This window comes from Oryza glaberrima, chromosome 5, assembly GCF_000147395.1.
Source record: "Oryza glaberrima chromosome 5, OglaRS2, whole genome shotgun sequence".
Taxonomy (NCBI): domain Eukaryota; kingdom Viridiplantae; phylum Streptophyta; class Magnoliopsida; order Poales; family Poaceae; genus Oryza; species Oryza glaberrima.
In genome coordinates this window covers 4135622-4159829 of record NC_068330.1, presented here as the reverse complement: position 1 = coordinate 4159829, position 24208 = coordinate 4135622, and the positions used below count along the sequence as shown (strand labels likewise).

General features: G+C 43.8%; 1 protein-coding gene across 1 annotated transcript; it reads left to right on the top strand.

The window, feature by feature from the left end:
- Window positions 1-18442: 18442 nt before the first annotated feature.
- Window positions 18443-20041, top strand: LOC127773017 (probable WRKY transcription factor 51). Its single transcript, XM_052299028.1, has 3 exons — window positions 18443-18725; window positions 18816-18962; window positions 19400-20041. Exons 1-3 carry the CDS (start codon window positions 18511-18513, stop codon window positions 19635-19637), a joined length of 600 nt encoding a protein of 199 aa, XP_052154988.1. The 5' UTR covers window positions 18443-18510; the 3' UTR covers window positions 19638-20041.
- Window positions 20042-24208: the final 4167 nt, after the last annotated feature.

Sequence of the window (24208 nt, the reverse complement as noted above, 5' to 3'; positions counted from 1 at the left end):
ATGAGGATTCCATCGGAGTCAAATAATATCACAAATTTTTAACATGCCAATTAATAACACAATATCTTCTCAAAATTCTAACTGTAGTCTGTACCATTAATTAAGCTAACGAAATGTCACATATTTCCTTCTTATTTTCTTCGCTTTCCCTTCTCTCGATCTCTCAGCCTCAGCCACCAGCTCCGTCAGCGGCCACTAACACGAGCTACAAAAGGGATATATGTTATACTTTTTGTCTCCGTTTGCATGTGGAGCTCTATGATGCTCTTGGATATGATGAATTTGTCATTTCCATGTTTGGAACTCCCGTTACCGTTGGGATAAGAGAAAAAGAAAGAAAGATACAATTAAGATGAAACTTAGTATCACATTAATAGAGAATTAAAACTAGGTGTTCGTTTTTGCTGAAAATAGATATGAAGTTAGGTCACGGAAAACAAGAAAGCTATTAGCACATGATTGTTTGAGTTTTAATTATTACAAACTTGAAATTGGATTTATCTGATATTTTAAAGGAACTTATATATAGAAATTTTTTCACACTAAATGCACTAGTTTGAAAAACGTGCTAATGAAAACCAAAATAAAACATGTATCTTAATCAGGGAAAAACAGAGTTAAGAACATTTGGTATTGAAAGTTCTTATATGTCGCTTTTAACCTCTCATATCCTCTTTATTTTACCAGCTATGACCCAGTGACATTAATTGTTGATTGTTGCGTTAAAGCCCAATTGACAACTAGGAACGGTACTAGAAGCATCAAAGAGAAAATTAGCTAGCACTTATGATTTTACAGCCGAATATACATATACATTATTTGAATCTTTGATATTTGAAACCATGCATAAGGCTAGTGGCCAACAACTTCTCAAGTTTCCTAGCAAAATAATTTCTATAGGAAAATTGCTTTAAAACATATTAAACTATTGTTTTTTCAAGTTTTTTAATGATACTTAATTAATCATGTGTCAATCCTCGCTCCATTGTGCATGCTAGGAGGGAAGGGTTTAGAACCCGTAGATAGATCTGAACAAACCTAGATTGTATCAGGGTTCACCTCTTCAATTTAATATTGGATTCTGAACATAGAGATATGATTTTTTTTTGCCAAAATTTCATAAAATTTTATTAATTTTGGTTGAATTTTGCCGTTTCAAATTTGAATTCTAGAAAACTATTCAAAAATTTACATAGAATCTACTTCCATTCCACGTCGGAACATCGAGATTGCATGGTTTTCGACTGGTTTTGGTTGAGAACATAGACCCTAGTTAGTACTGACCACGCGATCATTTATCCTGGTTTCACCCCTAGATTTCAACATAGAAACAGAGTTACAGGAGCCACAAGGACTAGAGCAAGAAACACAAAAAGAGAGCAAGAAGAGTGGAGACAAGAGATTTTACTCAAAGTCAAATTAAATTCCAACATTAGATTCCATCGTAGTCAAATAATACCACGGATTTTTAAGGTACCAATTAATAACATAACATCTTCTCGAAATTCTAACAGTACCATTAAGCTAGTGAAATGTCACATTTTTCAATATTATTCCTCCATTTCCCTTCTCTTTCTCATCCTCAACCACCAGTTCCATCGGCCGCCACTAGCTCAAGCTACTGCAGGAGATAAAATAGATTATTTGCTTGGCTCTATGAATCCACCACTCAGGCATCTAAAGCTCCATCATCCTCTTGGGGATGATGAACTTGTCATCTCTATCTTGAGCTTCTACCGTGTTCTTAGCTCCACGTTATCCCTGGGATAAGAGAAAAAAAGGAAAATATGACTAATGAGAAACTTAGTATGTTATTAATGTATATAGAATTATAACATGTAAGTCGAGAGCACTTGGTATGAACATCCACATCTCCCACCACCTGCTGTCGTTGGAATAAGAAACTCACTACTATCTACTCAAGCTGTCACTACAAATGTGTAGTTCCACGCCACCAACAGCCAATGGGGAAGAGAAACCAATGCCCACATGGATGCGATCACTTGTCATGGAAAGCTTCAATTTCCTCTAAAAATATAATAAAAATTTAATGATCAGTCCCTAAAAAAACTAAAACTCAAAAACATCATTGGTTTTAGATAATGAGACAATAATATCCCAATCGCTGCACCCATAGATGCACAAAGCCACGCTCATATTACAAGTTTTCCGGAAAGCAATATCATGCAGCGGTTGATGAAACACAAAATTTAGTTAAATAATAATTTGCTCAAAATTATTTATTAGCTGAAAGATATACCTACATAATAACCACTTGCAGGAATATAAATGGATAATTCATCAGACACCCCATAACCTACTGCGTAAAACAACTTCTCTTTTTTGAAATATCACTCCCTTACTTCAACATTAAATAATTTTCCTTTTATACGTTATTCTCTTTTATTTGGCTTTTTTATAAAATTGTAGTTGACATGGAAAAATATAAAATGACCAAATGACATGCTTGTTTGATAAAAACAAAATCACATTCTATGTTTTAAACAATATAAGGACATGGATGGATCCTTCTTACCGGTTTCAAACGCACAGATATTTAGCTAGTATTTGCCAGGAGCTTTTAAGCTGAAACTATTGAAGTTGGAATGAGCCACAGGTGTAGATAACACTAGATAAGCTTAATTAACGATAGGACCAACACATGCAGATGCAATGCACGGGCATTAACTTGAAACTCCGTGCTGTACTAGGCACGATACGTGTTTCTTCAACTTTCGCATGGACGGGTGTGGCTATCCTACTTTGATGTACGATACTAAGGTCAGAAATGTACTGCCACAGATACAGCAAACATGAGGCCTCAAAAGGAGTACAATTTTGTGCTCAAATTTCCCTACATCGGCTAAGAGTACAATTTTGTGTTCAAATTTTCCTACAATGGCTTTGGTTGCTTGTGCTCATAGTAGACGTCTCTTTTCATGCGAAATTTATTCGCTCCAATGTGTGACATGCAACCACACGTACTAATTAAGCTATCCGTGTATACAATAATGGAGACACTCTTTGTCTCTATCCTACTCCCTTCGTTACTTGGCGGCTACTAGCCTACTACTCATATCCAAAGTTTGATCACTCGTATTTTAGCAATAAGTTTGTAAATATTTAAAAAAATATATATTATATTATATGAAAGTATGTTGCATGATGGATATAATCATACAACTTTTGTTTATCAAAAATATAAATATGTAGAGAGAGGGACTGGTCAAGTAAACATGAACAAAGGGAGTAATTAACTAGGGATATATGCGCGTAATTATTTTGTTATGAATAATTTGAACTTGATGATAGAGTCTTATCCTATATTCCTATAGAAATATCAACATTAGCTATGGTCACGTGCAACCACGTTATCATAAATGTCACAGTCCTTGGATTGTTGTGCATCTTACATATCAGGCATAAGATACAGTAAAGGGCCACTAACGTGTTGCCCGTTCCTCACACATCAGCTGTTGCCTCGATAAAACAGAAATAGACCCCCTTTTATTCTTGGTGCTAATTACTCTGTACATGATTAAGTAATGGCACTTTATTCATGCTCAAAGAACCATCAAGTAGTCACTCATCTAGCCAATTACTCCCATTTCTCTTCTAACATTTCTGGCCTTAATAATCCCAGCAACTTGAATACAAAATTCACCTTCATGGCTCCCACTCTCGGACTGCAGCTTTATCTATGCTTTTTTTATCTCACTCTCTCCTTCCCAAATTGATCATCACATAATAAAATTTAAAATTTCTTAAATTGATCATCATATAACCGCTGGACACGGATTTCATCGTGATACAATTAATGCAGTATGGGAGAATGTGTGCATGCAAAGGTGTAATTGGCATGGTGTTTTAATCGATACATGCATTGTAGGAGAATATGTGCATGCTGTCTTGATTGATGTGATTTAAATTATCCTTGGTCTTGTGCATAAACATACTTAATGATCATTTTGGTAAAGAGGGAGTATCAACTTTGGAATTATACTCCCTCCGTCCCAAAAAAACACAACTTCTAGAGTTTGAATTTTGTCTCAAAAAAACCAAATTCTACCATCCTACCTACCTCAGTACGTAAAACGAAAAGTTTTATCCCTTCAATACCCTTTACTTACCTATCACTCTTACTACTTTTTTTAATGATTAAGGGCATTTTAGTCATTCTCCATATCCACTATTTTTATTTTGGGATGCTAGGATTGGCCTTTTTTTTTTTTGAACGGAGGGAGTATGTCTCTAACCATGGTTCAGTTCTTGAGGGATAATTTGATAGCATTACGAAGTTGAGGTAAGTTCTATGCCTCAACAACTTTCTCAGAACGCAACACCACTATTATAAACTTTGTTTCAATTACATATATCTTCTAAATCTTTCATACCGCTTTATCAATATTTTCATCACGTCACATTTCATTCAAAAGTTACTTCTATAATTTCTCATAACAATATACAAGGTATTGTCTAGTATATTTCATATCTTTAACTTCACCGTCATACTTATCGAAAAGTAGCTATAAAGAAATGCATGTATGGTGGATATAATTAATAATTCTTTTGCGCTCTCCACTGGATGAGCTCCACTAACACAAGATCCAAATTCCACAGCACGTGCAAATTAATAGGAAAAGAGTTCTAAAAAGTCAGATAACTATTCTGTTAACATCTAGATGATCACAAGTACATCGCTGTCAAGAAACGGCAACCTCCCCAATATCGAACCAAGAAAGAATTAGTGACCAAGGGGACTTAAAAAATCTTTTAAAAAAGGTAAATAATTTGTCTACGATTAGGATAGCTTTGATTGGACCTCACCTGTCTCTTCGGAGACATCCGATTGGACCTCACCTAATTTATCGTTATTATTAAAAAAGTATTTGAATTGATTTGTAAATTATCAGAATTGATTTGTAAGGGACCAAATAATTAAATTTCTGTTTGCATGCAGTCATATGGAAATCTGCGACTTTGGCTGAGGTGGTGAGAATTATTTCTGCATGATTTTGGACTACTCGATCAGTCACAAGTCACAACGTACCTTGCTAGTTAGGAAAACTAGTCTTGCCATTTTATTTGTCTTTTTGAGAGATCATTACTAATTTGGACGCATAAATCCAGACAAAACCACAGGCATATGCCTTTGTTTTCTCTGCAAACGCTCGAATATGCATGTGTCGACGGGTGATACCCGTAGACCGGATATAGAGGGTATTGGAGTACGTTGATACAAGGATCTACGTAGTACGACATCAAGCAAACAAAAGACAAGAATTATACTGGTTCAGGCCCCTTGATAGGTAATAGCCCTAATCCAGTTGATGTGGGATTATATGATAGAAAACACAGGTTACAAAGAGAACAAGGGAACTTGTCGGATCCGGCGAGATTGTAGACGAGTTGATTCGACTAGCTCTCGATGACTTGGCTCCTCGTAAGCTCTGGCTTCGTAGGCTGTGGAGGTTGTGTTGGCTCTGAGATTTGATGCCTAAACCCTCCCCGGGGGGGCCTTTTATATCGCCGATCTGGAGGTCTCCACATAGAACTCGGAGGTATCAGACCCTATACGACACGCCAACGACCCAGTTCTGCTCAAGTAGGATTCTTCCCATCTGTAGATTCCGTGAAAGGTTTCCTTAGAATATACAGGAAATATTCGCATGCGCGTGGGTATGCCATATTGATATGTAACGTATATCGAAGGGTAAAGGGTATGCCTAACCCGTAACCCTGACAGTAGCCCCCGACTTCTGCTTAAAATGAACTCGTGCAACCATTTGCGACTTCGGGTGTTGAGACTGTTGTCATTCCCGGTGCGAGGACCGCGGAGATAGACCGTAGTCGAGCACGCCATTTGAAGCCCAACGGTCACGAGCGAATTTTAAACTGAAGTCCAAAAAACCGCCGCGCGTAACGGGACTAGAAATTTCCGGCAGGCATCTCTCTCTGTTCCCTGGAATTCGCACCGTCGGTAGTGCGCCTATTTAAAGGAATTTTGGGAGTCCATTTTGAAGTCCGCCAAACCTGTTAAACACACACCACCTGCAAGCACTCTTTGCCTCCTCTACCGCCGCAAGAAACCCTAGTTCATCAACCTAGGCTCGTTTTCCGGCGACCTTCGATCAGCAATGGACCTCGGCAAATCGGCTTCCACCAGTGCAACGTTGAAGAAACTCCAGGAGGATGGCTCTCTTCCTGGCCGGGGAACCATGGAGAGGGAAGCAGGAGGTACTAATCCTCAGCCCATCTTGGGTCGCATGGTTGCGATCGAAGATTATGTTCTCTGCGGTTTTCTCCCTCCACCTTCCGAATTTCTTCTCCTGGTTTTGAATTTCTATGGTCTTTCTCTTCTCCATTTGAACCCCAATTCCATCGCCTTCCTTAGCATCTTTGTGCATCTTTGCGAGGCCTACATTGGGGTAGAGCCTTTCCTTGATCTTTTTCGCTTTTACTACGAATTGCGTTGGATGGAATCCAACAGGGTATCTGGTTGCGTTGGGTTCCGACTTCGGGATGGCCTGAAGTCGCGTTACATTCCCTTCTAGTGCCCTTCTTCTCGCAGCAAGTGGAGGAATAGGTGGTTTTATCTTGAGATCAAGGACTCGAACCCTGTCTTCGTGGTTCCCGAAGATCAACTGGACAAGATTCCGTCTTGGACCGCAAAGCCCCCCTTGACCCCCTCTCTTCAGTCGTTTATCGACATCATCGACGATCTCCGAGTACGGGGTTTGTCGGGATATGAAGTCGTTGCAGACTTCGTTGGTAGGCGGATCCAGCCGCTTCAGGCTCGGGCCCTTCCAGCTTATAACTATTCCGGGCCAGAGGACGCGACCCGGGTTTCTCCTCGGGGTATCTTTCTCGCATTTATCTTGACATACTTGTGTTCGCATTCCTCTTGACTTATCGAAGGTTGGTTCTCGATTAACAGGTCTGAGCGGCGAAACCGTGGAGCGCCGCGTCGGCCAAGTGATGATCAGTGGCCCGACCACGGCGAGTGACATCCCTGTGCCCCTTTGTGAAAAGGGGGCGGCGGAACGTGATGAAGCCATCAACGTAAGTATATTCGATAAGCATCCCGCATTCTCCTTTCGAAATCACTTTATGACTTGATTGAGCGTAGGCCCTTCCTTTGACTGATATCATCGGACCGCTCGCGGACTATCAGGTGGCGTCATCTCTGAAAGTAAAGGTCGTCAAGGAGGTGTCTGATGCTGCCACCACTAGCGGTGGCAATGTTCCGACAAAGCCGAGGAAATTCTCGTCTGTAAGCAGACATCGTCGCAAAGCGTCGACCCCCTCGGTAATTTATTTTGTCGTTAAAGAAGGATTTTTCCTTACTTTGCGTTGATTGTCTTTCAGGCCTCGGATGCATCTCCCCCACCTCCACGACGACAACACATTGTGACGATCAGCGAGAAGTAAGTAGATGAATTCTTGAATCCCCGCGCTTCTTATTCGATTGTTGTCTGACTCGTGGTCGTCCTGTAGGGAGGCGCGGGCAAAGGCTGCGCAAGCCAAGTCCGCAGGAGCTTCCAGTGCGTCGCCCGTCGTGGCCTTGATGGATGTCGTGCTCGCAGCCGGGAGCCGGGAGGCGACGCCTAGTGGCCCAGTCAGCGACCCCGCGGCAGGTCGTGATCTGCCAGCTGTAGTCCTCACCTGGGAGGAGCTCCAAGTCGAGATGGGGCACCTCCTCGAAGCCGGTGCTCGCGGCATCGGCCGCGAGATTGCGGAGGCGAGGTCGGAAGCGGCGACGGCGAACGCGCGTGCTGACAGACTGGTGCGCGAGTTGGCTGAAGCCCGTGAAGACCTCACGAAGATGAGGGAGTTGGTGGCCGGCAACGAGCGACAACAGAAGGGGCTCGAGGACCGAATGTCGGAACTCGGGAACAACCTATCCGAGATCCGGGGCTCGCTGAGGGTCACCTACACTGGCCTTCACCAGCTCACCAGGGAATGCGGCGTCACGTCCACGATCCCGGTGAATCCCGATGAGTTTTCACTGACCTCCTCTCTCGCGGAACTGGCGACGTCGATGGGGGAAATCCCCTCCAAGCATGCGGCCAGGATTGCGGAGGAGACGTCAAACGGGATCTACACCGGGGCGTGTCATGTCCTCGCGTGTGTAAGGCTGTCGCGTCCTAAACTCGATCTGCGCGAGATCTTGGACCAGGGGGCGGCCAGCGACACGCGTAAGGAGGTGATGGAAGAAGTCGGTGATCTGGGGGAGTCTGTTCTCCCCCTTTTTGAAGAGTAGGACTTCTTGTGTTTCCTAGATAATGTGTAAAACTTGAACTCTGATCGCCTTCGTGCGTGCGATTACTATCCCGGCTTACTTTGGTATGCTGACCTCGGGAACTTTTGTCCTCTGTAGAGATACTGATGACGAGGATGTCCAGCAGCGCGGGCAGCCCGAGTCACTAGCAGTAATTCCGGTACTCGAGTTTGAACCACACGTCTCGCCTGACCATGTGGATCAACCCCTTGATATAGAGGGAAGGATGGCGACGACTTCCTCAGGTTAGTAGTCCCTTCACCCCTTAATGCCCACCTGACTAGGTCAGCCATGTTCCCGAAAGAGATGTATAGCTTGACTTAGTGGTTATCACGTTTAGCAGATCTCGAGGGTGCCTTTGCTAGCCAAGATCGCCATATCCAATACTGGAAGACGAAGTTTGAAGTGGCGGAGCTCAAGAGAACCATGCTGGCCGTAAAGAAAGAGCAGGCTGTGGAAACGCTCCGAGGTCATGAGGTGTGGTTTAACTCATACTTGAAGAGTTGCTACACATCCATGGCCAGAGTATGCAGGGAGCTTCGAGTAGTCCGCGGAGATCCCGATGAGTCGGCAGCCGGGTACATCTCGTGGCTTAATGGGGCCTGTGCCCAACTCGATGGAATCGGCAAGCGTATTGACGAGGCCTTGAAGCAGGAGTGTCGTCGGTCGAGCCGATATGCCGGGGGGCACGTGTTGGCTTGCCTACGAGATCATCGCCCGCGCCTGGACCTCGAATATCTTCATGAGGGTTTTGCTCGTTCTCGGAGGACTCCGGCGGAGATAGACCATCTGGCAAGGTCAATGTCGCCGTTGGCCGAGAAGATCTTCCAGTCTATGGACTGGCGTTGGCCTTCTTGGTAGTACTCGTAACCTGTGACAAATATCTTAGGAAAAGATGTAATGTAGTGAAAGATTTGTGAAAAAACTATAAGGAGTATTTTGTGAATAAAGAAATCTATCTTTGACAAATGTCTCTTACTCTGGATGTCATGTGTAAGAGTGCGTTCTCAGTTAACGACTTTAGTCAGCCATTTGAGTCGTACACTCTCCCTAGCCCCCAGCCTTGTCGTCGGAGGAATTTTCTCGGAGGATAAGGCTCTTGGACCTTTGACCTGCCTTGGTTGAATAAGCTCTGATCCTAGCCCCCAGCCGTGAAGTTGGAAAGTTGATTTCCGATTTCACGGCTTGGTTAATACGCACGGCGAGAACTCTTACACGACCAGATCTTACATGGTCTTTCGTCTCTACAGGATCTGACAAGGCCTTATCGGCTCTGGGCGTCCCCAGCCGAAAATCCCTTAGGTTCCTCGGAGGCCTTGTCGAGATGGCGTAAAGGGACATAAGGACAGGTTTCAACGCTAGGTGTCATCAGAGTGAGGGATCATCGGGAGAAACATGTTGATTGTGATATGGGCCTAGAAATAGTCTTTATTGATATTGTAAGGGTGCTTACAGGTATGGATGGTATTGACTCATACATAGAATTTACGTAGTTGGTCAATGTTCCAAGAATTTGCTAATTCGCGACCGTCGCCGTCTGCGATTTTGAATGCGCCTGGCCGCAAGACTTGTGTGATCGTGTAAGGTCGTTCCCATTTAGGTGAGAGTTTGTTTCGCCCTGCTTGGCTTTGAACTCGTAGGAGGACATAGTCGCCGATCGAAAGTATGCGTGCACGGATGCGCTTCTCGTGATAACGGCGGAGGGTCTGTTGATAGCTGGCTGCTCGGACGGCAACTCGTTCCCGATGCTCCTCGAGAAGATTTACATCGATATCTCGCTGCTCCTCCTGGTTCTCGTCGGAGTACTTCTGTACTCGTGTACTCTGATGTTGTAGCTCGCCTGGGAGCATGGCCTCAGAGCCGTACATGAGAAAGAAGGGTGTTTCCTTATTAGACGTTGTCGGTGTGGTGCGTACGGCCCATAGTACTGATGGGAGTTCTTCAACCCACTTTTTGTCGTGTGACATGAGCCTGTCGTAGACGCAGGTTTTCATCCCTTGTAGTACTATGCCGTTTGCCCTCTCGACTTATCCGTTGCTTTGAGGGTGAGAGACCGAGGCAAAGCATATTTTGACCCCCAGCCCGATGCAGTAGTCCTAGAAATCGGCGCTGATGAACTGGGAGCCGTTATCAGTTATGATGCGGTGTGGTAGTCTGTATCTGCAAAATATCCCTTTGATGAATTTGATGCGTTGTCGGCCTTGATTTCCCCCATGGGTACTGCTTCGATCCATTTGGTGAATTTGTCGATTGCCACGAATAGGAATCTGTAGCCGCCCTGTCCTCGTGGGAATGACCCAAGTATATCTAGCCCCCAGCATAAGAATGGCCAAGTCAGAGGGATAGTCTGGAGCGCTTGCGCGGGTAGCTTTATGTGTTTACTGTGGAATTGACAGGCTTCACATCGCTGGACCATGTCGCATGCATCTTTAAGGGCGGTTGGCCAGAAAAAGCCTTGTCGAAAAGCCTTGCCGACCAATGTCCGACCGGCGGCGTGTGACCCACATATGCCTTCATGTATGTCGAGGAGGAGGTGTCTGCCGTCGTCGGTCGAGACGCATTTGAGAAGTACAACGTTTGGCGCTTTCTTGTATAGATCGTTGCCGACCATACGGTAGATCTTTGCTTTACGGGTTATTTTCTCGGCCTCTGTATCATCCTCGGGCAACTCCTCGCTGCTGATGAATTTGATTAGTGGGATTCGCCAGTGTCTGTGGTTTCGATGTCGGCAACGGCGCGTTCTGCCTCGGTGACCTCCGAGCTAATGTCGGGGGTGTTCGGGCTGATTTCGCCGCTAACCTCTTTCACTGATGGCTTCGTCAGGATGTCGAGAAAAGTGCCGGGCTCGAGCGATTCTCGTCTGGACGCACGTCGTGCTAGGTCGTCTGGCTCGACGTTGTCCTTGCAGTAGACGTGTCGGACCTCGATCCCATTGAACTTTTTCTCCAGCTTCCTGACCTTTGTGAGATATTTGGATAACTCGGAGTTAGAGCATTTATAATCTTTGTGTACCTGGTTCGCGACTAGTTCGGAGTCCCCTTTGACGATTAGTCGCTTGGCCCCAAGTGTAGCTGCAGCTCATATCCCGCGAGTAGTCCTTCATTTTCTGCAGTGTTATTGGTCGCCGTGAAGTTGAGGTGGATTGTGTGCTTGAATTGATCTCCGGAGGGAGACGTCAAGATAAATCCTGCCCCTGCTCCTTGGCTGTTGAGTGCGCCATCGAACGCCATTGTCCATGTTTCATTGTCGCCTTGGTTGTCTGATTTGTTATCTGGCATAGTCCAATTGGCAACGAAGTCGGCGAGTACCTGGGACTTTATGGCTGTTCGTGGCACAAAGTGGACATCAAACTGGCTCAGCTCGACTACCCATTTCGCAATGCGGCTGACAACGTCTTTGTTTCTCACAACTTCACCAAGAGGGAAAGAGGAGACAACTGTGACTCTGTGGGCTTGAAAATAGTGGCGTAGCTTCCTTGATGTCATGATGACTGCGTAAAGCAGCTTTTGGATCTGTGGGTATCTTGTCTTTGCGTCGTGGAGAGCTTCGCTGACGTAATAAACTAGTCGATGTACTTTCTCTCTCTCGACAACAATGACAGTGCTAACGGAGTATGGCGTGGCGGCAATATAGAGGAATAATTCTTCATTAGGTTGGGGAGCAACAAGTACAGGGGGGTTTGATAGGTAGCACTTGAGTGCAATGAATGCCTCTTCGGCTTCCTATGTCCATACAAATTTATCTTGTTTCTTCAACAGAGCGAAGAAAGGTTGTCCTCGTTCTCCCATCGTAGCGACGAATCTGCTTAGTGCTACCATGCATCCGGTTAGCTTTTGTACCTCCTTGAGTCTTGTAGGCAACTTCATGTTCTCGATTGCCTTGATCTTCTCAGGGTTTGCTTCTATTCCTCTGCCAGAGACAAGGAATCCGAGCAGCTTGCCTGACGGTACTCCGAACGTGCACTTCTCAGGATCGAGCATGAGGCGATATCGTCGGAGGTTATCGAACGTTTCCCGCAGATCGTCAATCAATGAGTCGCCTGTCTTGGTTTTAACAACGATGTCGTCGACGTAAGCCTCGACATTGTTGCCAAGCTGGTTGCAAAGTGCGCCCTGGACTGTGCGCTGAAAAGTATTCCCAGCTGTTATCAGTCCGAACGGCATCTTAACATAGCAAAAAACCCCGAACGGCGTTATGAATGCTGTCTTCTCTTCGTCCTCTTTTGCCATGCTGATTTGGTGGTAGCCAGAGTAAGCGTCGAGGAAGCTCAATAACTCGCAACCGGCTGTTGAATCCACCAGTTGGTCTATTCGAGGGAGTGGAAAGTGATCCTTGGGGCACGCCTTGTTGAGGTCGGTGAAGTCGACACACATTCTCCATTTTCCGTTGGCCTTCCGCACCATGACTGGATTGGCTAGCCACTCTGGATGAAGTACTTCTCTGATGAAACTAGCTTTGAGAAGTTTGTCGAGCTCTTCTCGTATAGCTTGTTTTCGGTCTGGTGCAAATCTCCGCAGTCTTTGCTTTACTGGCTTGGCATCGGGTCGCACCATGAGTTTGTGCTCAATCACCTCCCTGGAAACCCCCGGCATGTCGGACGGCTGCCAAGCGAACACATCGGCATTGTCGCGGAGGAAGGTGATGAGCGCGAATTCCTATTTCTCATTTAGTGTCGCCCCGATCTTGACGGTCTTGTCGGGGTTGGCACTGGAGAGTGGAACAATCTTGATGGCGCCGTCTGGTTTCGGCGTCTTGTTTGTCTTGGTCACTTTCTTGGGTGGCTCAGTGGTGGCGGGTGGGCTGGGCGTTTGCTCGACCATGTCGAGGCTCCGCTTGTCGCATTGCACCGCCAGCTTTGCGTTCCCCTGAATAGTGATTGTTCTCTTCGGTCCCGGCATCTTAAGCACTTGATATGCGTAGTGAGATGCGGCCATGAACTTCGCAAGTGCAGTTCTCCCGATGATGGCGTTGTAAGCTGTATCGAATTTAGCAACATCAAAGGTGATCTGTTCTGTTCGGAAGTTATTGGCTTGGCCGAAAGTCACGGGCAACGTAATCTTGCCCAAAGGTCTGGACGATGATTGGGGAGTAATTCCATGGAAGGGTTGATCAGTTGGTGTCAACTCGTTTTGCGGAATTCCCATCGCGTCCAAAGTGCTGGCGAAAAGAAGATTGATTGAGCTGCCACCATCAATGAGAACTCGCGCTACCTTGATGTTCCGAATAGTGGGTTCGACCACGATCGGATATCGTCCTGGTATAACGGCAGTCTTGGGGTGGTCTTCTTCCGAAAACTCTATCTTCTGCTCAGACCACTTCATCTTGAGTGTAGCCCCCTGCCATGTCAAGCAGACTTCACGTTCCACTTTCTTGTATTCTCGCTTGGAGGAGTACGTTGTGGAACCGCCGAAGATGTGTGAGATGTGGAGGTCGGAGTCTGGATATGCTGAGTCCGGTTCGTGAGGAGCCGTCTCTTTGTTCGTCTCGACAACGCGTACTCGCTTGCCTTTTTCAAATGCCATGTGCTTCTCGAGCGACTTTTTGAAAACAAGGCAATCTTCCAGAGAATGTCTGTCCGTCTTGTGTATGGAGCACCATGATTTCTTTGTGTCGCTGTTTTGTGGGTCTGGGCGTTTGGGAGGGTTTGCGTATTCTGCTGCGAAGACTTCCGCTTGAGCTTTCCTTTTCCCGTTTTTGCGATTTTTCTTCTTGCTTGACTCAGATGTGTCCGTGGCTGGTTTCTTCTCTCCCCCGGTCTTCGGCCTATCGTTCTTGCGTCTTAGCGCATCATCAGCGTGGGCGCATCGCTCAACGATCTCGAATAATCTCTGAGTGGTTGTGATGCGTCTTGTCGCCAACTCCTGGGTAGTGTAGCGATCTCTGACACCGGATTTGAAGGCGCGAATTACAGAAGTGTCGGTGATTTCAGGAATTGTGTTTCTACACTCGTTGAAACGTCGAACATATTCCCTCAATGATTCACCCGAGTTCTGTGTCAACGCGTGTAGGTCCTCTTCGATCGCGTGGCGCTTGTATGTTCCTTGGAAATTGGCGATGAATTGTTGCCACAGGTATGCCCACGAAGAGATTGAGTAGGGAGGAAGATGCATCAGCCATGAACATGCAGAACCCTTCAACGCGGTTGGTAAATAGTTCGCTAACGCGTTGTCGTCTGCTCCGGCAGCATAGAGTACTGTGGAGTAGACTTGAAGGAACTCCTCTGGGTCAGTGCTCCCATCATACTTTTCTATTGCTCCGGGTCGGAATCTCTCAGGCCATCGAACATCACGTAGGGAACGACCGAAAGCCCTACACCCAGCGTTGGGGGCGGTGGGTTGCCGGCGGTCGTGTGTCCTTCGTGGATGTCTGTCTGACGACAAGGAGGACGCGGATGATGACGATGACGATGGGTCGCTTGGTTCCGGCATACGATTACGAGGATGACGGCCTGGATCTCAGGAATCTTGTCATCGTCTTCCGCTGTTGTCTCGGCGCCGATCTCCATCGTCGTCGTCGATACGGCGGCGGCCATGACCAGTATTGTCTGGCACCCGTCGTTCGCGATCATTGTGATCGTGGTGGTTGTCATGGTCCCGGTCCTCGTTTGAGCGGTCTCCTCGATTTCCGTTATCATGGCGTCGTGACGAGACATGACGCCGAGAGCGATTCACGTTGTCTCGTGTGCGTCGTGCTTCCCGGCGGCCGTTGATTTGATCTCGAAGATCGCCAGTGCCGCGAGGTGGAGGGGTAGCTCGTTGAGGTGATTCCCTCCGTTCCGGATCTTCACCATTGGCCTCGCCAGTTGGTGGCTGCTCCTGGTGTGCTGCGGTAGCGGCTTCTTCAAACGCGTTGCTGAGGTTAGTCACCGATTCCCGTAGTCGTTCTGTCCAACGCTTGAGGTCAACGTTCAGAACAGGATCGTAAGGAGTTTCCCTCAGTATCGCTAGAACGGCCCTGATGTGCTGGGCTGGAGTAGTCGATTGATTCCCCGCTTCTGCGTTGGCGTGCACTGACGTGCCAACGTCATCGATAGCCAATACCTCCCGCGGCGCGCTCGTTGTCGATGACCCATAGTCCTCGAGGAGATGTAAGACCGATGGTTCGTGAGGATCGATATCGATTACCCCAACGAATCGACCTGAAGTTGGAGTCGCTCCTTGTTCCTTGCCGTTATCCCTGATGGGGACATATGACTTAGGAGACTGAGCTTTCATGGCGCCGAGAAAGACTTTGCAGCTCGAGAGGTCGTGATTCTTTGTCTTATGAATAGGACAATAGACATCCCGAGTTGGAGAAGTACGCTGAATTCCACGTTCTTTGCAGGCGCAAATTTCAGCACGGACGTTGAGGAAAACCCAGCAATCTTGCAGAATGTGTTTCTTGGTTTTGTGAATAGGACACCAAGACCTTGTGGCTTCGGAAGTCATCTTTGTCGGCTCGTGGTTCATGTCGGAAGGACAAGGTTTGGCCGTATCAGAATCCTTCTTGAGCTTGGATGTCGTCGATATTCCGTTCTCCGTCTCGACGGGAGGATTTTTCGACATGGAATCGCCTTGGTTCGTAGCCACTGCGTTCTCATCTCCGGTCATTGGAGGACCGGTTGAGATCGGCGTCGTGGTGTAAACCGGGAAGACGATTTCGCCGACTTAAGTCCATACCAGCATTGTTGAAGCAGGAAGTACTTGGCTGAGGCTGGTGTTGACGTTGTTGTCGACGAAGCTGGATGTCATAGTAGTAGAACCTTGAGTACCAAGGGCCCCTACCTGGCACGCCACTGTCGACGGGTGATACCCGTAGACCGGATATAGAGGGTATTGAGGTACGTTGGTACAAGGATCTACGTAGTACGACATCAAGCAAACAAAAGACAAGAATTATACTGGTTCAGGCCCCTTGATAGGTAATAGCCCTAATCCAATTGATGTGGGATTATATGGTAGAAAATACAGATTACAAAGAGAACAAGGGAACTTGTCGGATCCGGCGAGATTGTAGTCGAGTTGATTCGACTAGCTCTCGATGACTTGGCTCCTCGTAAGCTCCGGCTTCGTAGGCTGTGGAGGTTGTGTTGGCTCTGAGATTCGATGCCTAAACCCTCCCCGGGGGGGCCCTTTTATATCGCCGATCTGGATGTCTCCACGTAGAACTCAGAGGTATCAGACCCTATACGATACGCCAAGGACCCAGTTCTGCCCGAGTAGGATTCTTCCCATCTGTAGATTCCGTGAAAGGTTTCCTTAGAATATACAGGAAATATCCGCATGCGCGTGGGTATGTCATATCGATATGTAACGTATATCGAAGGGTAAAGGGTATGCCTAATCCGTAACCCTGACAGCATGTAGTGGCACCTTAAAGCAATGGCACGTGTACGTGTAATGAACGTGCTAACGAAAATTTTGGCTTTTAAAGGCCTCCTTGTAATGTTAGAAAATTTTCTTGATCCTATGAACACGTCGTCTCTGCTTGTTGATTATCAGCCCTAGTATTCTATTGAAATCCAGTATGAGAAAAAAAAATGAGCCACATCATCGGGTAATATCAATTAGTTATTGGATTCACTAGAAGATAAAAGAGGATGAATTAATCTTGAATGGATTAGATGGATGGTATAAAATTTGAATTAATCTTGAATATATTAGATGGATGGTATAAAATTTATTAAGGTTTCCGGAGATTTACGAAGCTATTGGAAAGGATTAGATGGATGGTAAAATTCAAGACTTTCGAATATGCATGAAGTTATTGAAAGAAAGAAAAGAAAAGAAAAAAGATAAAGAATAAGCACAAGAAGAGATAATGTGGTGCATATAATTTTAGGATTTACACGTACAGTAAAAACTGTTTTACAAATAAACCCTTGTCACATTCCTTCCAAAGAAACAGGCAGCCATAATCGCCTAATTTTTTAGAATGATTTCGTAATGATTTTTTATAGGTTTATTAATTTCACATGAATTTAAAATACAAATAACCTATTTTCTTACAAAACCCAAAAAATATATGTGCATGATCTATAAAAGCATATGCACCAACAGAAAATAAGAGGATGGTGAGAAGGCAACGATAATATAGTGACTCGTACAAATATAAAGTTTGCACTGCATATTAAGCCATTTATAATACCATCATAATATCATTTATCCTAGCCAACGTTCTCTTCCGATCAACGAGAGAAGTCCAATATAGAAAGATTGCCACTTCCACGTAAACAAGATGTTTATAGTCGTGCCATTGCGCGATATTATAGGCTAGTAATTTTGAATTTTAAAAACATGATTTTAAATTTATTTAAGGTTTTCTTTCAATATAGCTTACTTTTATGCATTTGCTTTTGGACCCCGAATAATGTAGATGCAAAAAAAAAATACATGTAAACTATTTTTATTTGGTTCATTCATATCTTTGCAGATTATCATTATAACTCAACCAATCAAAAATAGATTCATGTATTTCAAAGAAAATATAAAAACAATAACCATGGTAACAAATATGGACATGTTCAGCAAATGGGTTATAAAAGGTGGGATTGTGATAGGGTAATGAACAGAGGGTTGGGATGAAATTAAGCATGAAAAATGAATGGCCAGTACTTAAATATACCCTTCAGTGGGTGTGATATTATTTCCTAAACCTCTTTGCCAACCAAACACTATGCCCCAATTACACCGACATCAGGCTCAGTTTGAAACAGACTATTCAGCAGGTTATCTATTTAATTATAGGGTTAAATTAAAGATTTTTTAAACTAAACTTAATAAATAACTTAGAACAATGATTCAAACAATGTCATAAAAGAAATATTTTTTTGAGATGATATATATTTAGAGGCATAAACCAATGATTCACTAATGATCTAATGAAGTAGTCGGAAAAAAATCAGGACCCTTTAAAATAAAAAAAAGATTGTTGTGGTACGAGCAAACGCATCAAGTGCAGCTCAGGGATGCGTCGACATCAAACGATAGTGGAATTGACATGTGACGTATCTCCCAAAGCAAAGATTAGCTAAAGGTCCATGGATTTGACAGGTGACGCATCTCCGAACCTTCGGATGAAGCCAAGCTCGCCATCCCAGAAAGATCCGGGAAGCCAAGCCAAGAAAGCCAGCCACCTCGCGTTTCTCAGGCCACATGGCTGCATATAAATTGCGAGCCTCGCCGCCCTGACCATTTATCCATTACCATCACAGAAGAAAATTCACCGGTGAAAAGGTTCAGCATTGTGCAATGGCGGCTTCCGTAGGACTGAACCCTGAAGCTTTCTTCTTCAGCAACTCCTACTCCTACTCCTCATCCCCTTTCATGGCCAGCTACACGCCGGAGCTCTCGGCCGCCGCCATCGACGCCGACTTATTCTCCGGCGAGCTCGATTTCGACTGCTCTCTCCCGGCTCCAACCTTCGCCGGGGCTGGGCAGGAGTACCCGGAAAATGAAAACACTATGTAAGAAGGTATTTTTGGTGCTCGATATATTGATTGATTGATGGATTAAAATTGGTGCTGAATTGTTTTTGTTTGATTTGATTTTATTAGGATGAGGTACGAGAGCGAGGAGAAGATGAGGGCGAGGGTGAACGGGAGGATCGGGTTCAGGACGAGGTCAGAGGTGGAGATTCTTGATGATGGCTTCAAGTGGAGGAAGTACGGCAAGAAAGCTGTCAAGAACAGCCCAAATCCAAGGTACACGAATATTGACGTCACTGCCACTATGCCCATTTGGCTATCAATCTTAATTAATTAGTACCACAAGTTTAATCACTAGCTTAATTACTGGCGTTCTGGCCAATCAAAGTTTTATAATCACCTTTTCTGAAGTATCATCTGTTCAGGGTTAAAAATTTTAGAATGCAAAACAATTGCGGAGATTTTGAACTGAATTTTCAGACAAATTTTGTAATTTGAACAGGTTTTCACTTTACTTGAACCGAATTTGAGAAAATTCAATCAAATTCAGAGTGTTTGGTCGGTATTACTTCCTACCGGGACTCACTGATAGACCCAAATTGAATTTCATTCTGAAAACTGTAAACCTTAGGAGTGCTTCGGACGAAATTTCGTTCCAAATTAAATTTGTATTGGATGATGAAATTCATCAATCTCCCTGTCAATTTTTTCAGAAACTACTACCGGTGCTCGACGGAGGGGTGCAACGTGAAGAAGCGAGTGGAGAGAGACCGGGAGGACCACCGCTACGTCATCACCACCTACGACGGCGTCCACAACCACGCGAGCCCCGCCGCCGCCGCCGCGGCGCTGCAGTACGCCGCCGCCGCCGGCGACTACTACAGCCCGCCGCTCAGCAGCGCCGGCTCGCCGCCGGCCGCCTATTCGGCAGGCGGCTCGCTGCTCTTCTGAGGCTGATGAGTTTGTCTAGTACTAGACACGCCCGGGAGCTCTAGCTAGGATAGAGAACTAGAGAAAGTTTAATTATACCTGAATTTTAATTAATCACCTCACAAAACTCTGATGTATCATATTATATCGTGATAGTGACTGCTTGTTAATTTAATTTTGCCGATCGATGTGATCTTCGGTTCGTGTGTTCATGACTTAACGTCTTCATGTATGTTTTTAGCAGAAAGATCAACTGCTGGTTTTAATATACAATTTTTAGGAATTTTACCCCGTAAGGTCGAATACCATTACTTCATAATTTAGTGGGATCATTTTCATAAATTTTAATGAATTGGCATGTAAAAACCAAGAGTTGTAATGATGTTTGTGAAAAAGTTATAGGGTTAAGTGACCCCAAAGCCTCATACATAGCTCCACCACTGACTGAGCATTTTTCTTTTCTTTCGCTTGCTGAAGTGATCCACTTTCTGAGCGCCGCATTCCAAATACAATAGATCAATGGACACAAATGTACGATATTTGTTAAGAAGATTAGCCAAACCCTATACATCTGACGTACTAATTATGTCTACATCTCTCTTAATATACGCACAACTACAATATACCAATGACCCACAACAAACTAGTTTCATCGATCGCTTCCTCGCCTATGTTACAGCATATGCGGCGGTTATCTCAGGTGGTGCTCTTTATTTTAAAAGGGGCTAGGATATTAGAATATTAGAAGTTAACTCTATTTATATCTTTAATACCTATTACAACTTTAAAACCTATTGATAGCCAACTTTATATAGTAGATATATTTAACAAAAACTTAACAAAGTTCACCGTTTTGCAATGAAATTTATAAAATGTCAGGTCTATCTCACTGTAGGAAAAAGAAGTTCACCGCCTCTAGCCAGAATTTTAGAATTTATTTGAATTCAACAAATTAAAATGTTTGAAATCAGTGAGAACATGTTTAAAGTTTAAAACTCTTCATTCAAAAATTTATGTCCCTTTCTCCTGATTTGTTTTTCGTTCGCAATGTAAAGCCTTGTTGTCTCTGAGCACCATTTCAACAAGTAACAAGTCATTAACTGGTAACTACAAGTACCCTTGACCCAGCAAATGAGCTAATTAGCCGGTCTGTTATTTTCTTCCTTTAGTCCAAATCGCCAGCAGGCAAATTAAACCGGTTGAATTCCCAGTCAAAATACGAGACCTGCATGATCGATGATAGGCAGGGAAAGACTCGTGTAACGTACTCCTATCATTCTCCGAAGTTTCTATACTCCTTAATCTCTCGCTTGTCTATCTTATCAATCAAATGAACACCACTCTTTAACATCGAATATTCATTTGAAAAATAACAATCCCTGAAATGGTTCCATCAGGAACTAACTTATTATTTGGCAACCATACATTACATGTTCCTTATGGGACCAAGAATAGTATGTGCTGGACTTTGGAATGTTCTCTTTTGTTAATTACTCCATTGTGGCAAGAATTGAAATAGTTTTTAGTGATATTATATTGGTTCATGTCTTAAATGGATTCTAATTTGCTTGTCATGTTACGAAAGTATGGACATGAAATTTGCAGGAAAAAACTAAGGATGGCAACGGGGTGAGGGCGGGTTGTAGGCAGAGCTGCGATGGAGTTCAGGGCCTGTTTGGTAAAGCTCCAACTCCAGCTCCACCCCTTCTAGAGTTGGAGCTCAGCCAAACAGTTTCAGCTCCATCAAAACTGGGAGTGGAGCTGGATGAAGCTCTCTCACAAAATGAACTAGAGTTGTGTAGCTGGGTTTAGGCAGCTCCACAACTCCACTCCAGACCCAACTCCTGAAGCTAAATTTAGGAGTTAGAGCTGTACCAAACAGGCCTAGAATCTTGGTGTTTGCTAGAGTTATTGCAGGGCAAGGATAAACAAATATGGGTGGGAACTCACCATAAACAAGCATTGGTTCGAGGTCAATTGGCCACCTTCACTCGCAGGAGCACCTTCTCCCTATCGTGCCATCTATCTCAGCTCTGGGACTTCTGTCCGCCCACGAATCCACGATCACCATCCACAGGCACGGTGAGAGTAGGAGTTGATTTGGTGGGAGTCAAAATGGAGGTATACTGTAGCAGAATGGTCTAAAAAAAATATTTCTACTAGCGTGAATGGCCGTATCAACACCCGAGCTGCGTCATCTACACTTTGAATCTTGGGTAATACAATAGATCAAAATTAAGAACATAGGTTTGAACTTTACAAGTGTTCATGTGCCTAGATGAAACCAAGTTCAAGGACGTATCATGTATTTTACTTTGATTGTAAAAAAAATTACAATTAACACAGTGGTGTGATTGGATCCTAAATTAAATAAGGGTTAATTTGATATGTGCCATTGTAAATATGTCAATTCAGATAAATACTATTACCATTCATCTATCCATATCACGTCATTCGAATTCGCACAAAATTATAACCATACCATCACCATCATGTTTTCCATCATCATCATAGACCAAAATATCCCTAGACATGGGACGCACATATCATTTCCATCTTTCCACCATTCTTCCATCTTTTTTCCTCATCTTCTTTCTTCCTTTTTCTCTCGATCTTTGTCTCGCTCATCTCTCCTCCTCCGTTGCTCACACGTGGCATGGCGCCACCGTGCCTCCCAGCCAGCACTGGTGATACCGCTGCTCCACCTCACGTCGGCCGCTGTTTCCTTTCTCCACGCCTCATCTACTGTCTCTGTGTCCACTTCGATCGTCTCCATGCCTCTGCACTCTCCTTTGCACCGTGCACTGCTCACCGCTGACTTTGTGGCCTCGAAACCTCCTTGCATCGGCGCTCTGCTCATCCCCAGGCTGTGCGTGCCAGGTCCACCACTGCTTTTGGATCTGCCAGACCATGTCGAGTGCCATCACTTCACGGCCGATGCTGCCATTTGCTCCACCATCGTCAACGCTACCTCTTGCTCGAGCTCCACCCCATCACCACTGCTTGCTGCCATTGTTTGAGGATGACGGTGGTGATGAAAAACGTGACGGCGACGGATCATATTTTAGAAAGTTTTAGTGGCATACAACCGATATCACAAATAGTAATGATATTTTTCTAATATAAGATATTTTTAATGGCATGGATCAAATTAACCTATTAAATAAATAGCTTAAGATAAAGTATTTAAAGATCATGCCTTTGAAGCTTTTTAGTTGTTGTTACTAGACACATGCACCATGCAAAGCAGAGTCACAGAGAGATAAAAGAGAATGGGGAATGGGGATGGAAGTAGTACATCGATACCTCGCTGGTGAGTGTTCGGAAGGAGGTGGTGGCGTCCACACTCTGACCTCTGACTTGATGAATTTTAGTACTAATAATAACTTGATGAAACTTCACACGTTGCTAAGAGATTTTTTTTATGATAATAGTAAAGATATTTATAAGATAGCTAGACATAATAATTTTATATAATTTTCATCTTTGATCGATTACTAAATAAAAAGATGTAAACAAGATGGTGTGGTTTATAATAATCTAAGTTAATATATAGGTTAATCACTCCAAAGCAAAATTAAGATAATGTGGCTCAATGAGAGAAGAAAAATAAATAAGATAATATAAATTAATCATCTAAAAAGAAAATTTAGGTGATATGACTTCGTGAGAGAAGAAAAAGAAAGAAGATAATTTGGATATAAACCAATCATCCAAGGGTTAGAAAAAATAAGGTGATGTCTTACTGAGAAGAGAGAGAAGTGGCATTAACTGCATTTAGTGGGAATGAACTTATAACTATTGATTTTTTTTTTATTTCCAATTGCTAAGTAATGGTAAATCACAACCGGAATGGAAAGCACCCAAAACCTATAATTACCCTTTCCAAATTTGAGCAACTTTGCTACTATAAAACTGCAAAGCTGTAGCCATCAGAATGGACCTACACGTCAATCAATTAAATGTTTATTTATTTTATTTTGGTATCTAAACCAGGTTAGTGCTGAAAGATCAGCAAAAATCAGCTAGCGTATGACCGTATGAGTTGAAATACGAGAGAGAAAAAAATATAATTTACAAACAAAATAATGACTACTTGAAAAAAAATCTCAAATACTGAAACTAAATATTGATCAAATTTTGAAATAAATATTTTACACAAGCATTTACAAGCTTGAACCATAGAACTAAAAGTTCAGGAGATAGCCAGATATGTACTCATTTCATCCCAAATATAGCAATCTTGTAATAGTTATGACACATCCTAGTCTTACGAATTTTTGGAAGAAACACAGTACAAATGCAAACGCTCACAATGGATTACGATTTTTAAATAAGTGTAGTATTCCTGTTCAGTTCCAGTCCTAGTTAAGTACTCCCTCCATCCCCTAATATAAGGGATTTTTGACATTTTGCTTGTACTGTTTGACCATTCGTCTTATTCAAAAAAAATTTAAAATTATTATTAATTTTATTTGTGACTTACTTTATAACCCAAAGTACTCTAAGCACAACTTTCTGTTTTTTATATTTGCACAAATTTTGAATAAGACAAGTGGTTAAACAGTGCAAGCAAAATGTCAAAATCCCTT

Bases quoted from the DNA above. Each gene is read 5' to 3' on its own strand.
- LOC127773017 (XM_052299028.1), top strand. From the start codon at position 18,511: ATGGCGGCTTCCGTAGGACTGAACCCTGAAGCTTTCTTCTTCAGCAAC. The intron at 18,726-18,815 runs GTAAGAAGGTAT...TGATTTTATTAG, and splicing joins CCGGAAAATGAAAACACTAT to GATGAGGTACGAGAGCGAGG. The intron at 18,963-19,399 runs GTACACGAATAT...CAATTTTTTCAG, and splicing joins AAGAACAGCCCAAATCCAAG to AAACTACTACCGGTGCTCGA.